The sequence below is a fragment of the Microtus ochrogaster genome, chromosome 4 (genome assembly GCF_000317375.1).
Source record: "Microtus ochrogaster isolate Prairie Vole_2 chromosome 4, MicOch1.0, whole genome shotgun sequence".
Lineage (NCBI taxonomy): Eukaryota > Metazoa > Chordata > Mammalia > Rodentia > Cricetidae > Microtus > Microtus ochrogaster.
The window spans coordinates 76,699,184-76,722,294 of NC_022011.1; the positions used below are offsets into that span (position 1 = coordinate 76,699,184).

Genomic DNA, 23,111 nt, shown 5'->3' on the forward strand with positions numbered 1-23,111 from the left:
TGGATGGATGGATGGATGGATGGATGGATAGGTGGATGGATGGATGGATGGATGGATGGATGGATGGATGAATAGGTGGATGGATGGATGAATAGGTGGATGGATAGGTGGATAGATGGGTGGGTGGATACATTGATGGATGAATGTAAGTCTAGTCATTTTAAAAGGATAAATCAAAATAAAAGTCCCATAAGTTCTATAGTTTTAAATTATTAAGCAAGAGTCACCACAGCCTGCAGCAGTGAAAGCACAAATCCAAGAATGCTGACGTCCTGACTGGCACCTAAGAAGCAGCAGTCGACAGGGAGATGGGAGGGCATGGCTGTGACGCTGGGTGATGCTGAACCCGTCTTACTAGCCTGGTGTGTGACTTCAGACAAGACCCACTCTGGCTCCATTTCCTCCCCCACAAAGACATTGCTTTCTTAGACCAAATGTCTCTTTTGTGTACTATTCATAGATAATAGTCTGAGAACATGGCTTGGTTCTTACATATGTTTGTCAATTATATTAGCATCTCTTCTCTCACTTCCTCCCCCCTTCCCTTTTAACACTTTGAAGTATTAAATATGAGTATCAGCTCATATTTAAGAACAAATTAAAATCCTCAAATAGATGGAAAGATAAGAGGCCAGATGGAATGACACAGATCTCCTCAAACACCACCACAGGGATTTAGGTGCCTTTTTCCTCCCTTAGGAGGTGGATGACGGCACAGTGAGTTGCCATATCTTAAAATATGGACAGTTCAGCAAACAAATGTGCCTTTGTAACCATCACTAAAGTCAGTTATGAACACCACTCTGAAGGACTCTACACACCCTTTTTGTATAATTGTTATTAATTCTCTTCCTTAATGATTTTACATAGTGGTCTCCTTTTATCCATGATTTGACCTTTGCAGTTTCAATGACCTGAGCTTAAGAAAGATCCAAAAAATACTAAAATGCAAAATTCCAAAATTGAGCTTTCTAAGTTTTAAACCATACATCATTCTGCAAAGCGTGATAGAGCCTCTCACCATTCTACTGGCTTGCCTGGGGCATTAATTATCCAGTTTTTCCAGTGTGTCCCTGCTGTATATGCACCTGCTAATCAGGCACTTAGTAACCATCGTGGTCATCAGTTTGTCTGTCATCTATTGCAGTGTATTTGTTCATCTAGCCCCTAGAGGAATGAAGCAAGAGACACAGTGGCATAACACATTGGAGGGCAGATTAATTTTGTTACCATGTGGCAAGGCTAAAAGGCACCTAGAAGATTTGGTACTGAAGCCATGGCTTGCCTTCGCTGTCAGCTTGCCTGGCTTTTCGTCATCTGTGAAACACATAAGCAGGCGTGTCTTTGAGATTGTTTCTAGTAAGGCTTAAATGAGGAGGAGCGACCTGACCTGAATATAGGCAGTTCCATCAATGACTGGGGTCTCAGACTGAATCAAAAAGTACAGCCGGCTGAGTGCCTGCTTCCCTGCTCTCTTCTCCTTTACAGCCTCAGTGTTAGGGTTCCAGCCAGGTGGATGCTTCTACCTCCACAACTGCTTGAACTTCTCTGGCATAACGGAGGGAAGCCTCTTGAACCGTGAGTCTAACTGTACGCAGCTTCCCTTACATTGCTCTTGTTGGGTGTTTGGCCACAGCAATCCATATGGGTAGGTTCAGGCATCTGATGAGTATTTTAAAATCCATCCCCAGTTATGGAGGTGCTGCTGTACTTGTCCACACATCTGTTACTTGGTCTCCATTATGTCTTGTGTAAGGGCAATAGTGGCGCACGCCTTTAATCCCAGTACTCGGGAGGCAGAAGCAGGCGGATCAATGTGAGTTCGAGTCCAGCCTGGTCTACAGAGCTAGTTCCAGGACAGCTAGGGCTGTTACACAGAGAAACCCTGTCTCAAATAACCATAAAACAAAACAAAACAACAACAACAACAACAAAAAAGACCAAATAAAAGAACTAAAAGAGGAGCTGGAGAAATGGCTCGGCAGTTAAAGAACACTGACTGCTCTTCCAGAGGACTCTGTTTCAATTGCTAGCACCCACATGGCAGCTCACAACTGTCTGTCACTCCAGTTCCAAGGGATCAGAAAGTCTCACACAGAAATACACATAGGCAAAACACCAACGTCACACAACACAAAATTAATAATATATCACTAAAAAAAAATTAAAAGAATTTTTTTTTTAATTCCAGAATATTACATGTTTCAAAAGTACCAAATACAGGATATGGTCCATCAACACCACACCATGGAAGCAGGGGAGGGACTCATGGGCCCCACCCCTCCATGTATATGTCACCAAGGGTTGACAAAGCTGAGGCATTTTCTGTAGTAGCATAGGCATTGGTAAAGTGCCCACACTCGGGTAAACAAACTCTTCCCATGCTATTGTAGCAACCCTAGGGAAAATCATTGGTTAAAAGAAGAAAAAAGAAAAGAAAATAGGAGGGAGAGAGCGAGCCGAGGAGAAGAAGGGATTGATGGGAGCGGGGGTGGGGGGAGAAAACAGAGGTAATACTTATTACAATGCACTTATGGACATGTGTGGAAACATCATAATGAAATCCATTAATATACGCTACGAAAAAAATGTTAAAAATAAAACCACCAAATAAAGCATTTTAATTGTGAAGTCATTGCCCTGCGAGGCTAGTTACTACCAATACATAATTAACATATTGACGGTTTAGAGTCAGGAATGCTACTGCGTTAAATTACATAAACAGCTTATTGATTTCTTTGTTTTTATTTAACAGATACTTTCACAGTACTTACTATGTGTCAAATGTGGTCCAGTGCTTTACAGATATGAGTTTCTTCCTTGTAACTGCATTATGTGGTATTATAAAAGCTGGGAATGAATTAAGCAGTGTGTTCAACACCATTCAGTAAGTAAATACTATATTCAGGATATGAGCTAAATGATTTGGTTCTAGAGTCCACGTCTAGCACCATTCCATCCTCTTAAAAGGCCTAGCAGAGTTCACAAAAGGACTAGGCCTGAAGGAACTGAGCTAAGGTCACAGTGAACCTGTTTCTGATTCAGAGTCTGGGTCATGTTGGCTTTATAGTTCAGGCTTCCAGGGGTCTGATAACTCAGCAGAAGCTCCCAATGGCTTTCTACTGACACCTCTTAAGAATCAGGCAGCTTGCTGTGTCTATTGTTTTCTTAATTATTTAGCATGATGATCATTCCATAGTTGCAGAATGTGAGTGTAGGAAGGGGGGGGGGGGTCTCACATTCATGAGGTACAAGCAAGAGGAAAGAACATGAGATCATCTCAGAACCAAGCAACGAGAGTCAACATTCATGACTTCAGCAAAGGACTAGTGTGGTCTGTGCTTAAACAAGGAGGCTGTGGTGCCGATTTGGTAATTTGACTTCACCTTACCGAACCTTAGTTTCCTTTATAAAGTTGTTATCACCATCCTGTCCTTCCTGTTTAAACAATGATCACATTGCCTAGAATTCAATGAGTTCATTCTTATGAAGTGCAGAGTCGACTAGGGCCGGTGGCAAGCACCCAAAGAAATGATTGCTGAGACAACACTTAAGCCCACGCCAACTTTCCTCCCCCCATTGTTACCTCCTCTGTACTCCACATTCCTGCTGCTGCATGCCTCCATCATTAAAGTACCTGGCCATCACACAGTGTCTTGATGTGATGTATATGGTATAAAAAAGCATTGCTGAGAAGCTGCACAAGGGAATAAGCCACATCACATGATATCAACACTGTGAGTTGTTCCCGAGTATTTGTGGGTTATCCTGGGTACCCTGGATTGTCATCACTCAGACTTTTCCCTCATCTGAGAAGAGTTCTTGAGCTCCAAGGATCTGCCAGCCATCCTCAATTCCAGCATCTAACTGAACACCAAGAGGATCCCCTTTTGAATGATGTAATGAAATGCATCATCTCTAGGAACAGTAATGATCCTTTCATTTTCACAGGATTGCTCACATATTAAATAGTTTAAAAAAATGAACCTTGTTTTTACTGAGAATCAAAGGCCAGTAGCCTGGGGACCAAGGCAGGTCAGCCTACATTCATTTCACTTCTCCCGTTTCTCTTTTGCCCAAGTCTTGAGTCCAAGTGGCCTTTGGTTAGTGAATGGGTCTCAGGCAAGAACTAGAGAAGAAAGTGCTGCTCCTAATGTCACTGCTGATGGACCCTAGACCGTGCTCCTAAGAGGAACTGGTAACCAGACTGCTGAAAACCAATGTGGAAGTTCGGCTGTGTCCAATGATTAAAGGAGAAAGGAAATTGTTTGGAACTGATGCTATTTAAGGATGCAAAGGTTGAATCATGCTTTATGAAATGTGGCTGTCGTTATCTGCCCGTTTTCTTGCTTCTGTTCCAAGGAACATAAACTCCTAACATGTAGACGGAATGGAAACATCTTTCAACTCCACTTTTCTTTTAACTTCTTTCTTTCTTTCTTTCTTTCTTTCTTTCTTTCTTTCTTTCTTTCTTTTCTTACTTTTTTCTTTTTTTTAGACAGTCAAAGCTTGAAGTTACATTTAGCTTTGAAAAAAAATGTGTTCTTCTGACTGATACTCCATATGACATGGCAGTAGCATAGATAGCCATCCTAGAGCCTCTGAGATGGCTTCTGTGCATCAAGCGGTATTTGATGAGTGGCCTATGACCTCTTAGATGTAAGAGCAGAGCTGTGGGTAATTCAGCTCTATGGAGCTGCAAACGTCATTGCAGAGGTCTCTGGGACTGATCCCCTTTGGTATGAGTGCAAAGCAAAACATCTGGGCACCTTTTTTAAGACTATAGGGGGAAGCCCTGCAGTTCACCAGCATAAAACACTTCGTTAAGCATTCTTTGGGAGAGTTTGTAGTCGGTAGATTTTCTGCCCCGCCGGGAAGATTGTTTCTTTACATACTCCGAATACTTCTTTCACATCAGAAGCTGAGTTTGTAGTCAGTAGATTTTTTGCCCCGCCGGGAAGATTGTTTCTTTACATATTCCGAATACTTCTTTCACATCAGAAGCTACTTGATGGGTACTTTTGAGATGTGCTTCTGTAATTGTCATTCTGTGAGAATTGTAGTAGTTAGTAGTAGAGAAAGTGGCCTTAAAACTACAGTCTCAGTATGCATTGAGTCATGTTCTCAAATGGTGCTAGCTTTGGAAATTCCAGCAGGCATTTGATTTGGGAGAGAATAATGTGGCTCAGGAAAGTTTCATTCCTTCTTAATTTTCTAGGAAATCTAAAAACCATGATGCATCTCTTTGAGAATATGAATATTACAGCAAGGAAGTTTATTCTTCAAATTTGTTCTCTGTGAAATTTGTTGCATGCTAGAGAAAAAGAGAGGGTAGGATTAAAGAGAGAGATTCCACAGAAATTTCAGATTATTCTATTATATATTATTCTGATCTTTTATTATGAAGTAATTTTTAAAAGTGCTTTAATGTCATCCATTGATTCAACAAATGTGCATTAAATATCTCCTGAATGCAAACCCTATTTTAAAATGTTTGGGGTGTCTGAATGGATAAAATAATCAAAATAGTGCTGGGACATACTTTCTTATGAGTTTCTTACACTTTTGAAAGGTTTAGAGTTTTCCTTTTTTAATTTTTGATGTGGTTGAGTCCTCTATGTGTATATATGTACCATGCATAAATCTGGTGCCAGAAGAGGCCAGAAGACAGCCTTGGATCCCTTGGAATTGGTGTTACAGTTGCTCTCTGCAATGTGGGTGGAGTTAGCATTGTAAATTTGGGCTGGGAATCAAACTCAGATGTTCTGCAGGAGCAGCCCGTGTTTCTCTGACCAGCGAGCCTCTGTTTTTTGCACTTTTATATATCTTTCTGAAGATAAAATAAATATACTTTCCTGATCTCCTTGAATTTTCCGTGTCATGATTGTTCTAAACAACCCTGAAGTCTGAGGTCCTGCCGTCCGTTAAGACAGAACAGGCTTGCTCACTACTTGTTATACCAGCTACGAAGCTTGCTCCACCTGTGGTTCACATCAAACCTGCTGTCTATTTAGAATCTATTTGACCCCTGCCAAGTAGAACTTCTGGTGCTGGGGTGGGAGAAACAAGGATACCAAGGTGCTCCTGTAATGTGGCCCTTTGTTCTTGAACCAGGAATTTTGATTTTTGATCCCTATCCTTTAAATATTAATAGGATATTTATGATGATGCTACGCATTGAACCCAGGGCCTCAGGAATGCTAGGAGATCCCTCTTCCCCTATACTATTTTCCAGTCTCAGACAATGTTTTAGTTGTAGGATAAAGTCAGTCCTAGAAAAACAATAAAATAAAATAAGCGAAAAACCACCTACCCTTAACTTCCATTCCTGACTTCACTGCTTCGTTGCATGATTCTCTCAAACCACTCCTTATTGCTTATTTATCTGCTCTGTCTCAAGTTCTAGGTCTCATGTTTGTCTCATAAACAAGAAAACATATGTCTTAGAACATGTCTGCATCTCCTAAAATTTCATAGGGCGTTTGCATATTTTTAAGCAGCATGATTTTTTTTTTAACATGGCAGTCTCTGCTCTAAGACACAGATGACAATTTAAATAGCAAGAGGCAAAAATCATTTCAAAAAAAAACCATCGCTAATGGACTGCTAAAGGCAGGAACGTCAGTCATGTTTTTGCTGGAGGTCATTACCAATTAGTGATATGTTATCTGCAGGGTTTTGCTTTCAAAATCGTTTCCATTCAAGTAACTCCCCATGCTACCTGCTCCTTGCTTCAGAGAGATGAACTTGCAAGCTCATTACTGGTGGATTGTTTAGAGCCCAGGTTGGTTTTGTTATGTTTGATCTTCTGATATGTAAAATATAGGATTTTTCAAATGGGTTGTTAATGTAAAGTTATGTGTGCCCTGGAGCCATGAGGACAACATGTCCTCTCTTCAATACATGCATTTTTCCCTTTGACAAATTACGCTGGGAAGTTGGTAAACTGGCTGGAAATTAATGAGGGAGGAAGACGTAGGCCACGAGGACCCCAGTCATAGCTGGTGGATCTCACTTTTGTCTGAAAGTAAGGCGAAGTGGTTTAGAGGATTCAGGCGCTGGTGTTTTTGTCCATTGTGCTGCATCTGTTCCTGTAGTGTTGTTTAAAAGTTGTACTCGAGGTGCTGGAGGGATGGCTCAGTGGTTAAGAGCATTGCCTGCTCTTCCAAAGGTCCTGAGTTCAATTCCCGGCAACCACATGGTGGCTCACAACCATCTGGAATGAGGTCTGGTGCCCTCTTCTGGCCTGCAGACATACACACTCATAGAATATTGTATACATAATAAAATAAATATTTAAAAAAAAAAAGTTGTACTCGAAGCCCTCTGCTGTTTCCAGAGGTCCCACATTGAGTGAGGTGCCTCCCACTGCCCTGTGTTCTTGTCAGTAATGGCCAAAGGAGGGGGCACATGCCTTGTTTTTTGCTGCTGTTTATGAGGCTTTTTTTTTGTTTGTTTGTTGTTTTGTGACTATTGAATAGTCAGATTCTGTGTCAGACTTCGTGCTCAATAAATTCTTTCACTCCTTGTTTTAAAGGGTGAGTCTTTGTCCTTGCTGTAACAAAACATTGTGAGTTGGGTTGCAGAAATTTATTCCTCCCAGGTCTAGGAACTGAGAAGCTGACATACTATCAGCAGATATGGTGTCCAGTGAGGGTTTCATTGCTGCCACCTTCTTGTTATGAAGATACTGTGCAAGGGGCAAGGGTCTCGCTTGGGTCTTTTCTAGAAGAGCAGTAGTCTTGCCAGTTAGGGAGACACCCCCACCGGCTGACCTTGCAAAGGTGACCTCTCACCCTTGTTCACACACACACACACACACACACACACACACACACACACTGCTTGTTGCTGAGAAAATGCCTAGTGATAGCAACTCAGGAGGAGGGTATTTTAACTCACAGTGGAGAGTGCAGTTCATCACAGAGGCTAAGGGATGGTGGCAGGGACTCCATGGTGGCAGGACTGTGAAGCTGAGTCTCCTCCCTTCCTCAAGGCTCGATGGAACAGCAAACAGAGAGCAGCAGGAACTGGGCCCTGGTTATCAAACCCCAGAGAGCCTGACACCAACCAGTAAGACCCTGCCCCCTAAAGATTCCACAATACCCACCTTTCAAACCAGCCCTTTCAGGTGGGGACAGATGTCCCAACATTTGAGCCCCTGGGACATCTTTCATTCACGTCACAGAATACTGTAACATTAGATGTTGGGTTTCCAGAAGAGAACTTTTGAACAGCGTAAACATTCAACCATAATAGGTATGGGGAATTATGAAAACTGGAACCACAAGCTCAATAACACACACACGCACACTTATAGAAAAGTCATAGCTCAATGTTGTTGTTTTGGATGTTTGAAACCTGGCCCCAATCCCTCGCTGCCAACCAAGAAGCAGAAGGTAGGCCAGCCACCCCAGCTGTCCCCCCAGCTGCCCTTGTTCTTCGTGCTTTAAGTCTTCAGCTTCTCAACTTCCTTCAGAATTTCGTGACATATGTAGCCAGCAGAATCCCACTGATTAGTATCCTTCTATTATGCTCTTGAAAGTGATTTCCATTTTAATTTGGAGTACACATAGCAAGGGCTCTTTTAGGTCAGAGGAGATTTTTTATTTTTTGAATCATGTTTTCATTTTTCCTGACAGAGTTCAAAGCTCGGGTGCCTGGCCTTTGACTCAGTCTGGCACTTCAGAATAAATTCCAAGTGATCTCAGAAGAATTTTCTTTCTTTTATTGCAGTGGAGATTTGTTGTGCTGTGTTCTGTTGTTTTTAAGCACTGTTAGGACCTGGATTATTATGATGTATAGAGCTTGACAGGGCTATATTGTTGGAGCAGATGAGAAACTGTTCAGGAAGTCATTGAGCAGGTGGAAAATGCTGTTTAATCCTTCTGACCGGAGCGGCTTATGATGGTATTGAAAAAAATGTAAAACACGGTATAGCAGGTTAGCAGAGCTGCAGAATAGCAAACATCTCCTCCGTTCATTGTGGGAGAATGCCTCATGCACTCTTTTTTACACTGAGATAGTTCATGTCCCCCAAATATTTCTCCAGTAGTGGTAATGAATTGCATTGCCCTCTTGGTTGTAAGAGCGCCGGTGTTCTGCTGAGGAGACATATGGTTTCCATTTATTTTAATGTGTCTTTGACATCAGGAGAATTGCTGAGACAGCAGACGAAAGTACTTGCACCTTGGACTGCAGCCAGAGCTGTGATTATTTATGTGCAGCAAGGCCTACCTTTTCCCAGTAAGACGCCAAGTGATCTGGAGGTTATGCGTGTGAGGTTCTAATGAAGCTAGAGCCAGAGGTTTATGTGTTTTGAAAAAAAAAAATCACTGTTCCTTTAGTGGCAGCAAAATGTGTTTCCTGGGCACGAAGTTTTAATGCTTAATTGCACATGTGAGAGATTAAGGAAACCAACTGGGGAAGAAGTGGTGCTTGCCTGCTTTGTCCCTGATAATAAAGAAAAGCATCACTGAGATAGTGCTGGGCAGATGCAATATTTTCCATCTGTGATTCGGGTTTCTCACGGAAGTCATTATGTCTCATAATAGTCCTGTGAGGTAGATGAATGTAATGCTGAGAGTATTAGTGAAGGAGCTGAAGAATGCTGGTGCCCATTAATACAATTCATGCAGTACGTCATCGCAGCTAGTATAATTCTGATTTCATTGACTGAATCGTTTGACCATGTATGAGCTTGCAGATATTAGGAAAGGAATGCCTCTTCACATTTATTTCTGGTGCGGCTTGCTTTCAATAAGGAAGCACCCTTTACAAACAGAAGGTGAATAGATCCATCGATAGCATGTGTTCCATGTGTGATTGTGAGTGTTGCTGTCCTCTCAATAAATAAAGATAGTAGAAAAAACTAATAGCAGTGACTAAGATTCTGTAAAAATGATTCTCAATGGAAATAATGTCACGTGACTAGTTGAAACCATGAAACAGGAAAAAATAACAATAATATTCGCAACCTCTGGTCAGCCTCGGGCAATTCTGAGCAGAATGGCATGCCCGGACTTTGCTAGTGACTTTAATAGTTTATTGGGCTTCAACTATTTTGCTCGAGTATTTTAATATATAAACTTCACTTAAGTGATTTATGGTACAAACATAAAACCTGAGCAGAAGTAGGAGAATTGGAGTGTCAAAATTCCTGGTGCTTTGGACTAGAGGCTAGGTAAATGAATTGATGCAAAAGGAAAAGCATGTCTCTCAGTGAGAACAAGAGACTTTACACTACCGTTGGTGGCACAATTGAAACTTGCTTTATGTTATTAATTTGAGTCTCTAGTATTAATAACATTTTAATGGTAGGACATTCAGCACCCATATAATGGGTAGGGCATTTGGCACTCATACCACACCCATGGTGAAATCGAATATATATTAAGGAGCTTCTCCATTTTGGCCTAATTATATTTAAAGATGAGATAAAAGGGAGAAATTTGGACTTTTTTAAAAAACCTTTTGCTCTTTTAATCTCCACTTTATGGGCTTAAAGTGCGTATGTTGCTTTTGTCCCAGCAAGGATGATCAAAATATGCCCCACTTTCATGAATATTCGTAAGGATTATGAAGCAAGGAAGTGGTATCTTTAATAAAAGAAGTGTGTGGATGAAAATAGCTGCCGAAATGTCACCGCCTCTTGTGGGTTAAACGTTTTAATTACGTGCGGCCTGGAGGCTGGAAGGTCAACTTGACATTTTCCTGCTACCTGCAGTGTTTGGGGTTTCCATCAGCATCCCGAGCAGGAACGCTGTCTTTGGTACCAAGCTGAGAATATCAATAGATGACAGCTCCGTCGCACCAACGGCATAAAGGAAAACGCGGTTTACAGAGTGCCCAACACCCTGGGCTCTGCCTGTCCAGAGAGACGGAGCCGAGCTGGTCCCTGCATGCAGATCTCCTGCCAGCTCCTGCGGATGAGGACGTGACGTGCATGTTCATGATCTTAAACAAAGCTGCTGTCAGACAGCCTCAAGGGTCAGCTTTCCATATAATTTCTGTTCCTGCCACTTTGTTGTTTTTTTGCATGTATATGCAGTGCCTTTGCCCGCCTTAAAGGGCTCTTGTCTTTTTCATACAGTCTTATATAAGCAGGTTGTTTTTATCCTTCAGGTAAACCGGTCAAACAAGAGTCTCATCTTGAATGGTTTGACTTAGAAGCTACAATTCAGCAGCTTCTTATCTTGCCAGCATTAGGGTTAAACCAAATGTGAATATTTTTAACCTAGTATTAGAATGGGGCGGGAGGCAAACCGAACTTATGGCCAAGAGTCGTACCTAGTCCCATGTTTAAACTCTAAACCTTGTCCTGCAGTGAACTGACATCAGAATGCTAAGTGCTTTGTGGGTGTGTTTTTATATTGGTACGTGGTCTCATCTGCTCGCTGACTCACTGGTTCCTAAGCTGGTAGATTGTCTTGAGGTGTGGAAGAATGGCACTTTGGGATAGAAAGAGGGGTGCGCTGTGCTTTTGAAAAAATCAGGTGGAGGGTGTAGCTCAGTGGTAAAGCACTCGTCTAGGTTGTGTGAAGTCCTAGGTTCAATCCCCAGTACTGCAGAGAAAGAGGGATGTGGGGGGGGGGGAGGGGGTTGTCATTCACAATACAGAGAAACCAGAATATCAGTGAGGAACAGACTTGCACGTGAGATTATTTTTGAAGATGACCTTCGTAATAATAAGGGCAACACCTTAAGGAGCAAGGCCATAGCTTGTCTTGATTCTGACAATAGGTGGGTAAATGGTAGATGTGCATCACATACTTTAAGTGATTTGAACTTCACTGATGATTCTAGAGAAAATATTCTCAATTAGTCTTTGCTTTCACATTACCTTTCTTGGAGCCAAGCTTCTTGGTGCTTCCTCAGTAGTACCGGCCCTTTGAAGTTTCCCTCACATAAAGGAGTTGCCCTGAATACTTGAGCTAAATAAATTTGAAAATATGACTGGGGCCCATATTTTAGGGAAGCTTCAAATGGGACCAGAGGAATAAAGGGGCACTTAGAAAAAGGCAACATTGCTTTTTGATACTAAATGTGTAAACGGAGACTCTATTTTCATTTTCTGACTGCTTAGACCTGAATAATCACACAGAAACTATATTAGTTGCAACATTGTTTGGCCAATAGCTTAGGCATATTTCTAACTAGCTCTTACATCTTCCGTTAACCCATTTCTATTAATCTGTGTATCACCACAAGGCTGTGGTTTACCAGTATAATTCTGGCATCTTTCTCCTTCAGCAGGTACCTGGCTTCTGCCTGACTCTCTGCGTTCTTTCTCCTTACATTTAGTTTAGTTTTCCTCCCTACCTATATTCTGCCCTGACATAGGCCAAAGCAGTTTCTTTATTAACCAATGGTGAAAAAAAAAAAAACACAAGAAAACACCCAGCATACAGAGGGACATCCCACATCATAATTGGGCCTCACTTTCAGGGGAATAAGTCTGTCTTGGTTACTGGACCCACTTCCATTTCTCACTTGTGGTTAAGACTGAGGCCATGTATGAACATCCTAACCAGGAGCTCAGTTCTGATAATCATTCTAGGATGGAGAGAAAGAACATATGATCACAGGGAGTTTGCAGGTGGTATTCATAAAGACCAAGTTAATCTGAACTTTACTGAACATTTACCCATTACCTAATCTGTTAATTTCTACATAAAATTGTTTCTGGTGAAATTGGATCCTCTGAAGCTATGCTTCCTAGCTAGATACTGAGTCTTCCCTTCAAAAAGTAAGAGCCAGTTTTTACACATTAGAATCCCACACTAGTTTTACCTGTGTGATTTAAACACACACACACACACACACACACACACACACACACACACACACACACGCAGGCACATTTTATTGTCTGGGTTTTTCTAACAACAACAACAACAAACAAGATTTTTTTTAAAATTTTTACTAGATTTGTCCAAAATCCAAAAATAAACATTAACATGTCAACTTAGCAAATTCACTGACATGTTTCTTTTGAGTATCCAGCATAGGAGATAAAAGTATATTGTTGACGCTGTACCTAAAAGATATAATTAAATGTCCCCTTTGTTTAACGTAAGACTGGATTGCAGGCTTTCAACTTCCATGTGCCAAATTTAATGTCAAACCACACAGCTCCGCTTCCTGTTTCAGCCTCCAGCAAGACCTTGTTGGTGGTTGTTGACACTAGAAGGGGAGTCTGATGATAGTGCCACCTTACTTTAAGAGCATTTGCTTTGTATAGCTGTCTGTGTGGACCCCCTGGTCCAGGGGTGTGTGCAGAAATCACCAGTGGAAGGACACATACTAGTGGTATTGACAAATTGATTAATTATAAATCAAATTAATCAGGAAAAATAAAACTAAGTCAGGTAAAAACTCTTACAGTTTTGAGGCTGTATTCCAGTATATAAGGACTTTTTTGAAAGTAATGTCTTGATAAATTTTTTTGAGAATTTCATATAGGGATCATATTATCTTTCTTCTCAACTCCTTACAGATCCTCCGCCAGGTCCCCCACCCACCCAATTATGTGGTCTGCTCTCAAACCACTCATGGAGTTGAACAAAATCTGTTGAAATTTCTTAGAGCCTAATATGATTCAACTTTTATTAATTGATTTACTAACTTTCATACATTGATTTGTTCATCTTCTGACAAAATTATGTAATTCTAGTATGACTACAGACAATTTCTTTTTCTTTTTTCCTTCCTTTTTTCCTTTCTTTCTTCTTTCTTTTCTTTCCTTCTTTCTTTTCTTTCCTTCTTTCTTTCTTTCTTTCTTTCTTTCTTTCTTTCTTTCTTTCTTTCTTTCCTTCCTTCCTTCCTTCCTCCCTCCCTCCCATCTTCTCTCCGTATCCCGCCCTCTCCCTCCTTTCTTTCTTTCTTTCTTTCTTTCTTTCTTTCTTTCTTTCTTTCTTTCTTTCTTTCTTTCTTTCTTTCTTCCCTTTTCACATGGTCCTGGTCCTTTTTCCTTGAGGCAGGATCTCGTTCTGGCCTGGAACTCACTATATAAAACAGGGTAGCCTTGAATTTCTGCCTTTATCTCTTAAGTGCTGGGACTACCAGTATGTGCCACAAAGCCTAGTTTTCATTGGTTTTTTGTTTGCTTTACCTCATGTTTTGTATGGGGTCAGAAAATGCAGAATGTTTGTCAGGGCATTTGCTTCTTTTAAACATGGTCAATTGTGATCCAATTCTTAGGTTTGGGTTTACATTTTCAATTCACCGCATTTATGAATTCTTCCTTTATATTGAAGATTCCGTTATTTATCTGTATTCTTAGCTTGATGTTGTGAGTTCAACCATTTTCCAACCTTTGGGGTTTCATTGTTTTGATTTTGAGAGTTGTCACTCTGTCACATAGGCCTTGGTGCTCCCAAGATCTGTCTCCTGGGAGGTAGATGTGGCCTCATTGTGCTTTGATGCTTTTGTATTGGGGTAGCAATTGAGGTTGGATAAAAGGAAAGAAACGGAAAGATGCTTCAAATTGGTGTGGAATATGAAAACTACCGTTTTTGAAAGCAGTATTAAAAGCCACATTCTCATTTTTCTTTTTCTTGCTCTTGACCTCACGGCAGTAAAGCTTACACGACCACGGTAGACACACACAGTGGTGTTCATTCATTCTGTAAAGGGCACAAATGAGTATATAGGTCTATCAGGGATGTGCAGAGTCCCTAAGGGAGGTGTGCTGAGTGAGTCTTGTCTTTTTTCCAGGCTTGAAGAACACAGATACTTTCTTTTTTAATGATTCCACCTTGTGAAGTGTGTCACAGTGAAGGCTGGAGGCAAGTGATGCCTCTGATGGCCCATGCTGGGGCTCTGATTTAATCATCAGGAGAGGGTCCCGGATGTTTTCTAACATTCGAGAAACCCATGAAAATCTCCATTAGACTGAATTTTGAGTGTTTCAAGGCCTTTGATATCCTCAGCTTTTCGATCGTTCCCTTTACTGTGCTGTTTATAATATTAAAGCAACCAACAGCACAGGTGTGCGTTGTCACCCCTTGTGTGCTGGGGGCAACACCGGTCCTACTGCACATTTTTATGGTGTTAGTCCTACCCAGGTCACAGCTGGTGTCTGCCCTCTCCCACATTGCCAGTCTCACAGCCATCTCCAAACAGGGTCGTTAATTTAGCCTTGGGGAAAGGGTAACAAAATAGGTTCATCCAAATGGGTTAAGAATGCCATGCTTAAAAACAATTTTTCTAAAGAGCCACTGGTTTTCTTTTTTTTCTTTTTTCTTTTTTCTTTTTTTTTTTTTTTTTGAGCCACTGGTTTTCTAAACACATAAGCCACAAATTGTCAGAAGTATTTATGGAAATAACCCCAGTGAGTACATTAAACACTTCCCATGGCTGCTACAATTATGGCTCCTAAGGATAATTTCTTAAGGGTATTGTTTTAATGATAACTCCAGAGGGTCCTGCTTCACCTGCTGTCAGTCAGTGACAGTTGAGGGCTTCTGATCTGGAGACAGAATTTTGTTTTATATGGGGATCTCTTACATCCCTACAGTCTTCTCTGTTTTGAAATGATTTAAGCTTAGAGTTATGAAGCAGAGCAACATCTTTCAATCAAAGTTACAAACTGTCTCCACTGCCAGGAATACAGGAAGTTGCAGTAAATAATTTGCAAGAATATACAAATAAGTATTTAAGTTACATACACGTGTGAAGGCATTTGCTTTCTGGAAATTTTCTCTGAAAAGGTGAAATAAGAGAAAAGAAGGAAGGAACCCGAGAAGCTTGCCACCAGCCTGACAAAAGTCTGTCAGCCGTCCACCCCACAAAATTAATAAAATGGTTTTTGTTGTTGTTGTTGTTGTTTTAAAGAAAAGAGAGTAGGTAGGAAAGTTGAATTTTCACAGCAAAGCCGTTCACTTACTGTCTAAACTTTGAGTCTCTTTGTTGCCTCGTCCAGGTTTGTCCACAGGTGTATCTATCCTATCTAGAAAGTGCTGGCACATTGTAGGCCCTCTGTCCGCATTCATTATGGAAATAAACCTACACGATGAGAAGCATCCTACCAGGCTTCCTGTAAATGTGCAGCGATGTAATCTTGCTGTCTGAGGCCCTTCTCATTCACCATCTGCTATTCTTCATGAGCACCTATGCTTTCCCACAGCGTCCATAAAAATGCCCCATGAAGAGGGTGACTGAGAACCACACAAATCTCTTTTCTTACGATCCTGGAAGTCAAATTGCTGGCTAGGTGGCAGCCCCTCTGAAACTCACAAGCAAGAGTTCTTTCTTGCATATTCCTACTTCTGGTGGCATCTTTGACTGTTGGAGATGTAGCTGTCCTGCTAGGTTGGGGGAACTAATGATTTCATTTTCATCTGACTGTATCTGTAAGGATCCCATTTCCAAAAGGATTATATTCTAAGGGACTTCAACACATCTGAGTGGAAAGGGCATAGGTGTTAGACCTGGAGCAGAATGAATGTATTTCCTCTGAGTGATGTTCTTCCCTTCCAGATCATAAGCCAACTTATCATATGACATAAAATTTGGAGTTTTTAGGTTTAAGCTTACTTAGTACATTAGTTACATTCAACAGAGTCACTTGGACTCCCTAAGTCTGGCTTTTCTCCCGTGGAATAAAAGAATTCCTGTCGTCCAGCAGTGGGAGGTCCTGAAGATAGCATATGACTCTCTTGTGCTCAGTCTCGGTGTGTGCACAAATTTTCCTCATGGCTCAGTCCATTCCTCTGTCTCCACAGCTAATAATAGGGTTTCTAATCATCAACATATAAAAATAGGTAAGGATATGCATACATTAATTATTTTGATCTGGCAATTCCGTGGTATAACATCCATGTTGTATATGAAAGCGTGCAGATTTTGTTAAATAAAAAATAATATGAAGAGAACGTGATCCTGACATATTCTATGGGATTTTTAGTTATCTCAGTATTTGGATTTTAATACAATGTTATTTAAAGGGGAATACTGCTTTACCTAATGAAAGCTATGTTAGATTTAAGTTGTTAAAATCTCTATACAGTGTCAATAAGCTCTTTTTCATGGACTTTTGATTACTTTGGATTAGTTTATCTTTTCAGTGTTATGAGCAATGCATTTCTATTGGCATGTGACAATAGTGCATATCCACAGTGCACAGCCAGCTCTTTCAATTCATATATCTATATAGGATGCAATTATCCATTGACTATAAATAGCATTTCCATAAGTATTTGTTATTTCTTTGTCTTGGAACCCTTTAGTGCCTTTATTCTTATTCTTTATAAAATATTAAATACGTTTTTGTGCCCTTTAACCACCTTTATTTTCTGCACAATAAGTGCTCTTTTCATTTATTTGATAGTTGATTTTTTTTTTTTATTTAAGACATACTCTTAAAAATGAAGCCCAAGGTATGGAGGGTTACATGTTTGGACTTTTCTGATCATAATATAACAGTACCTGTGTGAAATCCAGGAAACCAAAGCTCAAGGGATTCAAGGAAATGAGGAATTAAATTCTGCTGCTAATTCCAAAAATAACTGGCAGCTCTCCAGAAGTTTGCTTCAATAGCCATTACAGAAACATTTAAAATCTATTCTACTGCGCCTAGAAAAAAAAAAAGTATGTAAGAAAGGAAATCAAAAGGCCCTTTTGCCAACTCTGGGGTTCAGTATTTTTTGAGCCAGCAAGGCTCCAAACATTCTGGTCCTCAACAGACTCAGGAACCAGGATGTTTTGTTGGTTTCACAGGGGCGCTGCTGCCCTGGGCTTCACTGACCCGCTTCTTTCTCTTCCAGCTTCCTCCATCCTCAAAAGAGAGAAACGGCTGAGGACGAAGAATGTGCATTTCAGCTGTGTCACCGTGTACTACTTCACCAGGAGACAGGGCTTCACCAGCGTGCCCAGCCAGGGGGGCAGCACTCTGGGCATGTCCAGTCGTCACAACAGCGTGCGCCAGTACACCCTGGGCGAGTTTGCAAGGGAGCAGGAACGGCTGCACCGGGAGATGCTAAGAGAACACCTCAGGGAGGAGAAGCTCAACTCTCTAAAGCTAAAGGTGAAACTTTAGTTCATTTTTTTTGCAAAGATCTTATATTCTCACATCATCTGAGCTAACCATTTTTATTCACAGGCCAGACTGTGTTTTGCATGCCGGACATTTGTCCACAGGGTCTTTTCCTTCTTTTCTTTCTTCTTTTTATACAGCAGTAAGAATACTGTATTCATGGGGTGCTTATCTGACATTATTCATCCATTCTACGAATACTTACTATTGGCTATTGCTACATCATACACACCTTTATAAGAGTGTGCTTGGACTGGGGCCAGCAGGAAACTAAACACAGTTATGGTTTCCTGTCTATAGGAACTTGCATTTCAGTAGGAGAGAAAAATATCAATCAAGTGGTCAAAGGAAATTGAATCGAAATTTCATTCAGGGCTATGCGAGAAAGTTGTAAGCTGTTACGGAAGTCTTTGACGGGAAACAGATGCGGACAGGAAGTCAAGAAATGTGCCTAAGAGAAGTGACAGGAAGATCTGAGATAGTGGCTAGGCACAGAAGATGGCATGGGGTGTCTGCTGGACCTGAGGCAGGGGAGTTACATGAAGGAGGCTCAGGTGCCACGTTAAAGTGTTTGTCTCTCTTCATCCTCAGGGACTCAGAAGTTATCCTAAGTCTTAAGCACAGGTTGGAGCTGTTATGACAGTCACATAATCATGTGATAAGAGTTTGAGGGTATAGAAGGCCATGGTAAGAGAGAAGCGGTGTCCTGTCAGAGCAGGAAAGGGGCTCCTAGAGCTGGCCCGGAGAGAAGCGAGTGTAGGGTAAATCGGACTGAACATAAGGAGAGGAAAAGAAATGTTCAAGAGGAGACAGGAACTTAGGAGAGAAGGGCAGTGCTGGGTAGGCAGCTGAATTTACAGGACAGAGGGGATAGTTGGAAACCATGGGGGTCTGGCTGGAGGACGAATGGCTGGAGGAGGTATACTATTGCTTGCCTGCTGTGACATGGCCAAAAAACGTAGGGAAAGCTACATGTTGTGGTGAGGGTAGACTTCCGGTATGGGAATTCGAGGACTTTTATGTGGTCAAGAGGTATGGGGACAGCATCTAAGTTGGAGAAAAACAAAATGCAGAAAATGCCTTGATCTATCACTGAGTTATGTCATGTGACGACAGTAAGTTAAACTGAGTTGGACATAAATCAGTCCCCATGAAGTTCACATTCCTTTTGTCAATATCTTTGGCAAGTTTCACTGAAAATTTTTTCTCATGCTTGTTTTTGTCTTTCTGACTGATTTTTGTGTACTTAATTCGACAATGATTATTAACTTTGCTTCTGAACTCGAGCCTTTCTCTGAAAACTAACTCCCTTTCCTCTCCAGAGATGACATCATTCTCCAAGTTTAATAATAATAAGTCAGTGGTAATGGCTGTCAATCACTAGGTGATTTTTTTTTTTTGCTAAGCATTTTATATGTATGATCGAATAAATTCTCACAAAGTCTCAATGGGATAAAATCATCAGAACATAGCTGAGATTTAAAAAAAAGTCCACAGGCAGCAAAAAACACTCACCAAGTAGAAAACTGGTTGATATTATTTTGGTCCTTCTTATTAAATTAATTGATTACCAAGTATAGAACCAGGGAAGACACCTGTTCCTTTTTCAGGACTTGGTGGTATGTGCAATAGATTCTAACAGCTAAGTAACTGTAAACCATCTGAGAGCCAGAAGACTTACAATGATGGCCGTGCATGCATTTCTGTGAAGGAACCACAAGCCGCAGCAGCGTTCCCTTCGTGAGGTGGAGAGCTACTCTCATGCTGCAATTCTTACACCTCTTTATGAACACGATAAAGTGGTCCCACATTAGCTCAGAATGGAGTATGATAAAGGGTTCTTTATTTAGGGGTAGACTCACAGATCACAGTCCTCTGCAGGAGCAGGAAACAGAAGCCAGATCCAGCAGGACAGAGAGAGAGGAAGAGGGAAAGGGAGGGAGAGAGAGAAAACCCTGTGGAGCTCTGCTCAGGCTTTACATATGCATTTATAGTACAAGAGACCACGCTCAAGTGGGCTGGCTTTTTAAGGCTATTGGCTGAAGGAGTTCCCACTTCATCTTTTCACACTACTTTCTGGCAAGCAGAACAAGAAAAATAGAAATGAGAAAAGCACCATTGGTGACCATTGTGCTTAGGGGAAGGTGTGGACAAGCCAGCGGGTGTCGTGCCAGCAGGTGACATCCTTAGGGTTTCATTCTCCTGTGAAAACATGTGGCCTTTCCTTTGGTTGTAAACGCATGGCATTTGGTGATCATCCCCTCTTCCAAATGAAGGTGAAGCTAACGGGATTCTACAGTGGACTTAATGCGTATGGACTCAGAAACACATGTTACGTGAAGCTAAAACCTGACAGCATATACATCATTAGAGATATATTATAAAGATATATATACATATATAATATATATAGATATATTATAAAGTGTATGAGAGGGAAAGTCTCTGTGTTTTCACTGAAGTTTTTCTAGCATTAATTTTTAAAGTCATAAATTATACTTTGTCTAAGGTTTAATTATCCCCAAACTTGAATTAACTAGCCCAAAATGATAGCTGTGCCAAAAATTTCACTCATACTAGGAATCTTTCTTTTAAACACATTTGTTTCCAAGGATAAATTCCCTTGTGGGGGAAATGTGGCAGAATTATCTCGGTGGCTTTGGGTGGGAGCATCAGAGAAACCTTCTTTGCTGCAGAAGGGCGGTCCAAAGAGGAGAGAAAGGATTGTTAATGATAAGCTTTGCTGCTGGGCTCGGTGACACACACCCGTGTTCCTAGCACTCCAGAGGCAGAAGCAGGCTTGTCGGCTCCAAGTGGAGTAGGGCTATTAATAAAGCCTTGTTGAGACAGGAGTGGGGGAGGGAGAGGAGGAGAGAGAGAAACGGAGTCCAAATGGATTATTTCCCTGAGATGGTTTTCTGGGAGTGTCAGTAAACTCCCTGCTGAGTAGCGACAGACAATGTCTGGCACTATGAACCTTCCCCAAACCCTCATGTTGGAGTCACAGTAACACACTGGGCTTTCACTCTCCTTATTTGAAAAGTCAGTGACCTTATGTGGCATTGATAAAGTCCTCATACACAATGCCTCTGAATTTCCCAGGGCATCTGCTGAGTTCCAAACCGAGGTTCTAGTTATACGTTCTTCTAGAAGTTTCCTTAAAATAACAAATTGGAAATAAATCAAGAATGGAAATTTAGGTTTTGACTATAAAATTGCTTTTAATTTGGTTATTCATTTCCTGTGTTATGAGTTACATCGATGTCAATAAATTATATAGATATAGACAGAGACTTGTAGGACAAATCTAATTTATTGAGGGGTTTCAAGTATGTCTTTCTTGTTGGCACCATGTTTCACACATCGACTATAAATAAGTAATGGAGAAAACTAATTGAATAAAACGCGTGTTTCTAGGAGAAATAAGTAGCTTTAGGTTTCTGAATTACAGAGAACAGTTTTCCCTTTCCTGTCAAGCCCATTCAGATGTCACACACTTCATGGTAATCAATACAGTCATTGTAATACTATGCTCCTTTGCAAATTAAGTGCTTAGATTTAGTAATCTGCAGCACACGGTGGAACAATTGCATTGGCCTTTCTTCCCATCTCTCTTGTTTCTGGGAAACGCATTCAGTGGCTGTTTGCCGGTTCCACAGAGTCGTGTGTCCTAGCTGCCTCTGTTTTCATCCTAGAGGACTCTACTGCATTATTCTGAGAAACCAAGTGTAGCTTGTGCATATGTGACCTTCCTCTCCTTGCTAGTGTTTCTACAATCAAATCGTTCTTCCTTTACTTCTCGCGGTCAAAGCTCCAGTCTTCCACTTTTGGTTACCATCTCTAGCTGCTCTCCTGAATTATATACCCATCTCAATTTCTTCTGTGTCTTCATGGGTCGTGCTTGGTTACTGGCTCCTCTTTCCAAACTTGAAGCAAAGAGAGTAGCTAGCTTTTAATTATGAAACCCCTAAAAAAATATCTACAACAATCTTATTCACTCAAGATCTCTGAGTGCTGAGTACTCTGGTCGTTCAGTGGCTTATTCACGCAACCTTCCCCATCACCTCTAGGTCAGCTCTCTACATCTCTTTAACAGTCTTGGGATTAATGATCCAGGGAAAGAATTTAGATGTTCTTAGAAATACATGAAATAAATCCACCTGGAAGGGATGGGTGAAATATCTCTCAAACCCCATAATTTCAACATTTTTAGCTTTGGTTTTAATTTTCTTCCTTATGCTGCAGCTTCTTTTTAGATATAGTTTATTGTGTTGGTCGTGGTGCTGCTGAGAGCTAATTACTGTACAGAACCTCCCTGTTAAGCTCTGCAGAGATTGCTTCAGAACATACTAAGTAGCAAAACTCTTATAATGCATCTTAAACAGAGGCATGTTTCAGCACCAAATGGAAAACATTGCTGTGCCAAGTACCTGCTCTGTCTTGTGCACATATACACAGCCTATTTTGACAAGGACAGAGAAAATTTACCTAAGCAAAGTGATAGAGACTGACAGGGTGGGTTTCTACCCTGTTTGTGTAATGTATTTAAGAATATGTTCTTTCAAAATATTGCAGTATTTTAGCTGACAGGGAACAATTAAGCATATGTAATCAAATCTTTAGGGTCTTCCTGTGCAAGAAATGTTACTTTTTGGATCTAGGAAAAATACTGTATTTTATGTGGGGTGCACCCAGTGTTGTTGCTCACTGGAACGAATTCTGGTTTCATTCTTCCCCGCTTCTCAAAATTAGCTAGGAAGGGAATAGTGAAGCCTCAGAACTTGTTAACCACGAGCAACGATAACTATGTCTTGACAGTTTCAAATGCTTAAGTATTTACCAGCATGCTCTGGATGCATCTTGGCTTATGATTTGCCACTGGAAGAGACAATATTGACCTAAGCCAGAAGGAAGGATGCATTTTAGAAAAGATATGTTTTGTATGTTGACACTCTTCTTTCTGGTGACTTTCGTGGATTCCAAAGACATATTTTTTTTTTTTTTTGGTTTTTCGAGACAAGATTTCTCTGTGGTTTTGGAGCCTGTCCTGGAACTAGCTCTTGTAGACCAGGCT

At 40.9% G+C, this 23,111-nt stretch overlaps 1 protein-coding gene across 5 annotated transcripts in view; it reads left to right on the top strand.

Moving 5' to 3' along the window:
* Csrnp3 (cysteine and serine rich nuclear protein 3) overlaps positions 1-23,111 on the top strand; it is a 176,388-nt gene that overhangs the window by 143,405 nt on the left and 9,872 nt on the right. For all 5 annotated transcript variants that reach the window (XM_005346495.3, XM_026778546.1, XM_013346048.2 and 2 more), the window contains one exon: positions 17,769-18,028. In XM_005346495.3, the coding sequence (XP_005346552.1) occupies positions 17,769-18,028 (260 nt within the window). The remainder of the gene's footprint in view (positions 1-17,768; positions 18,029-23,111) is intronic.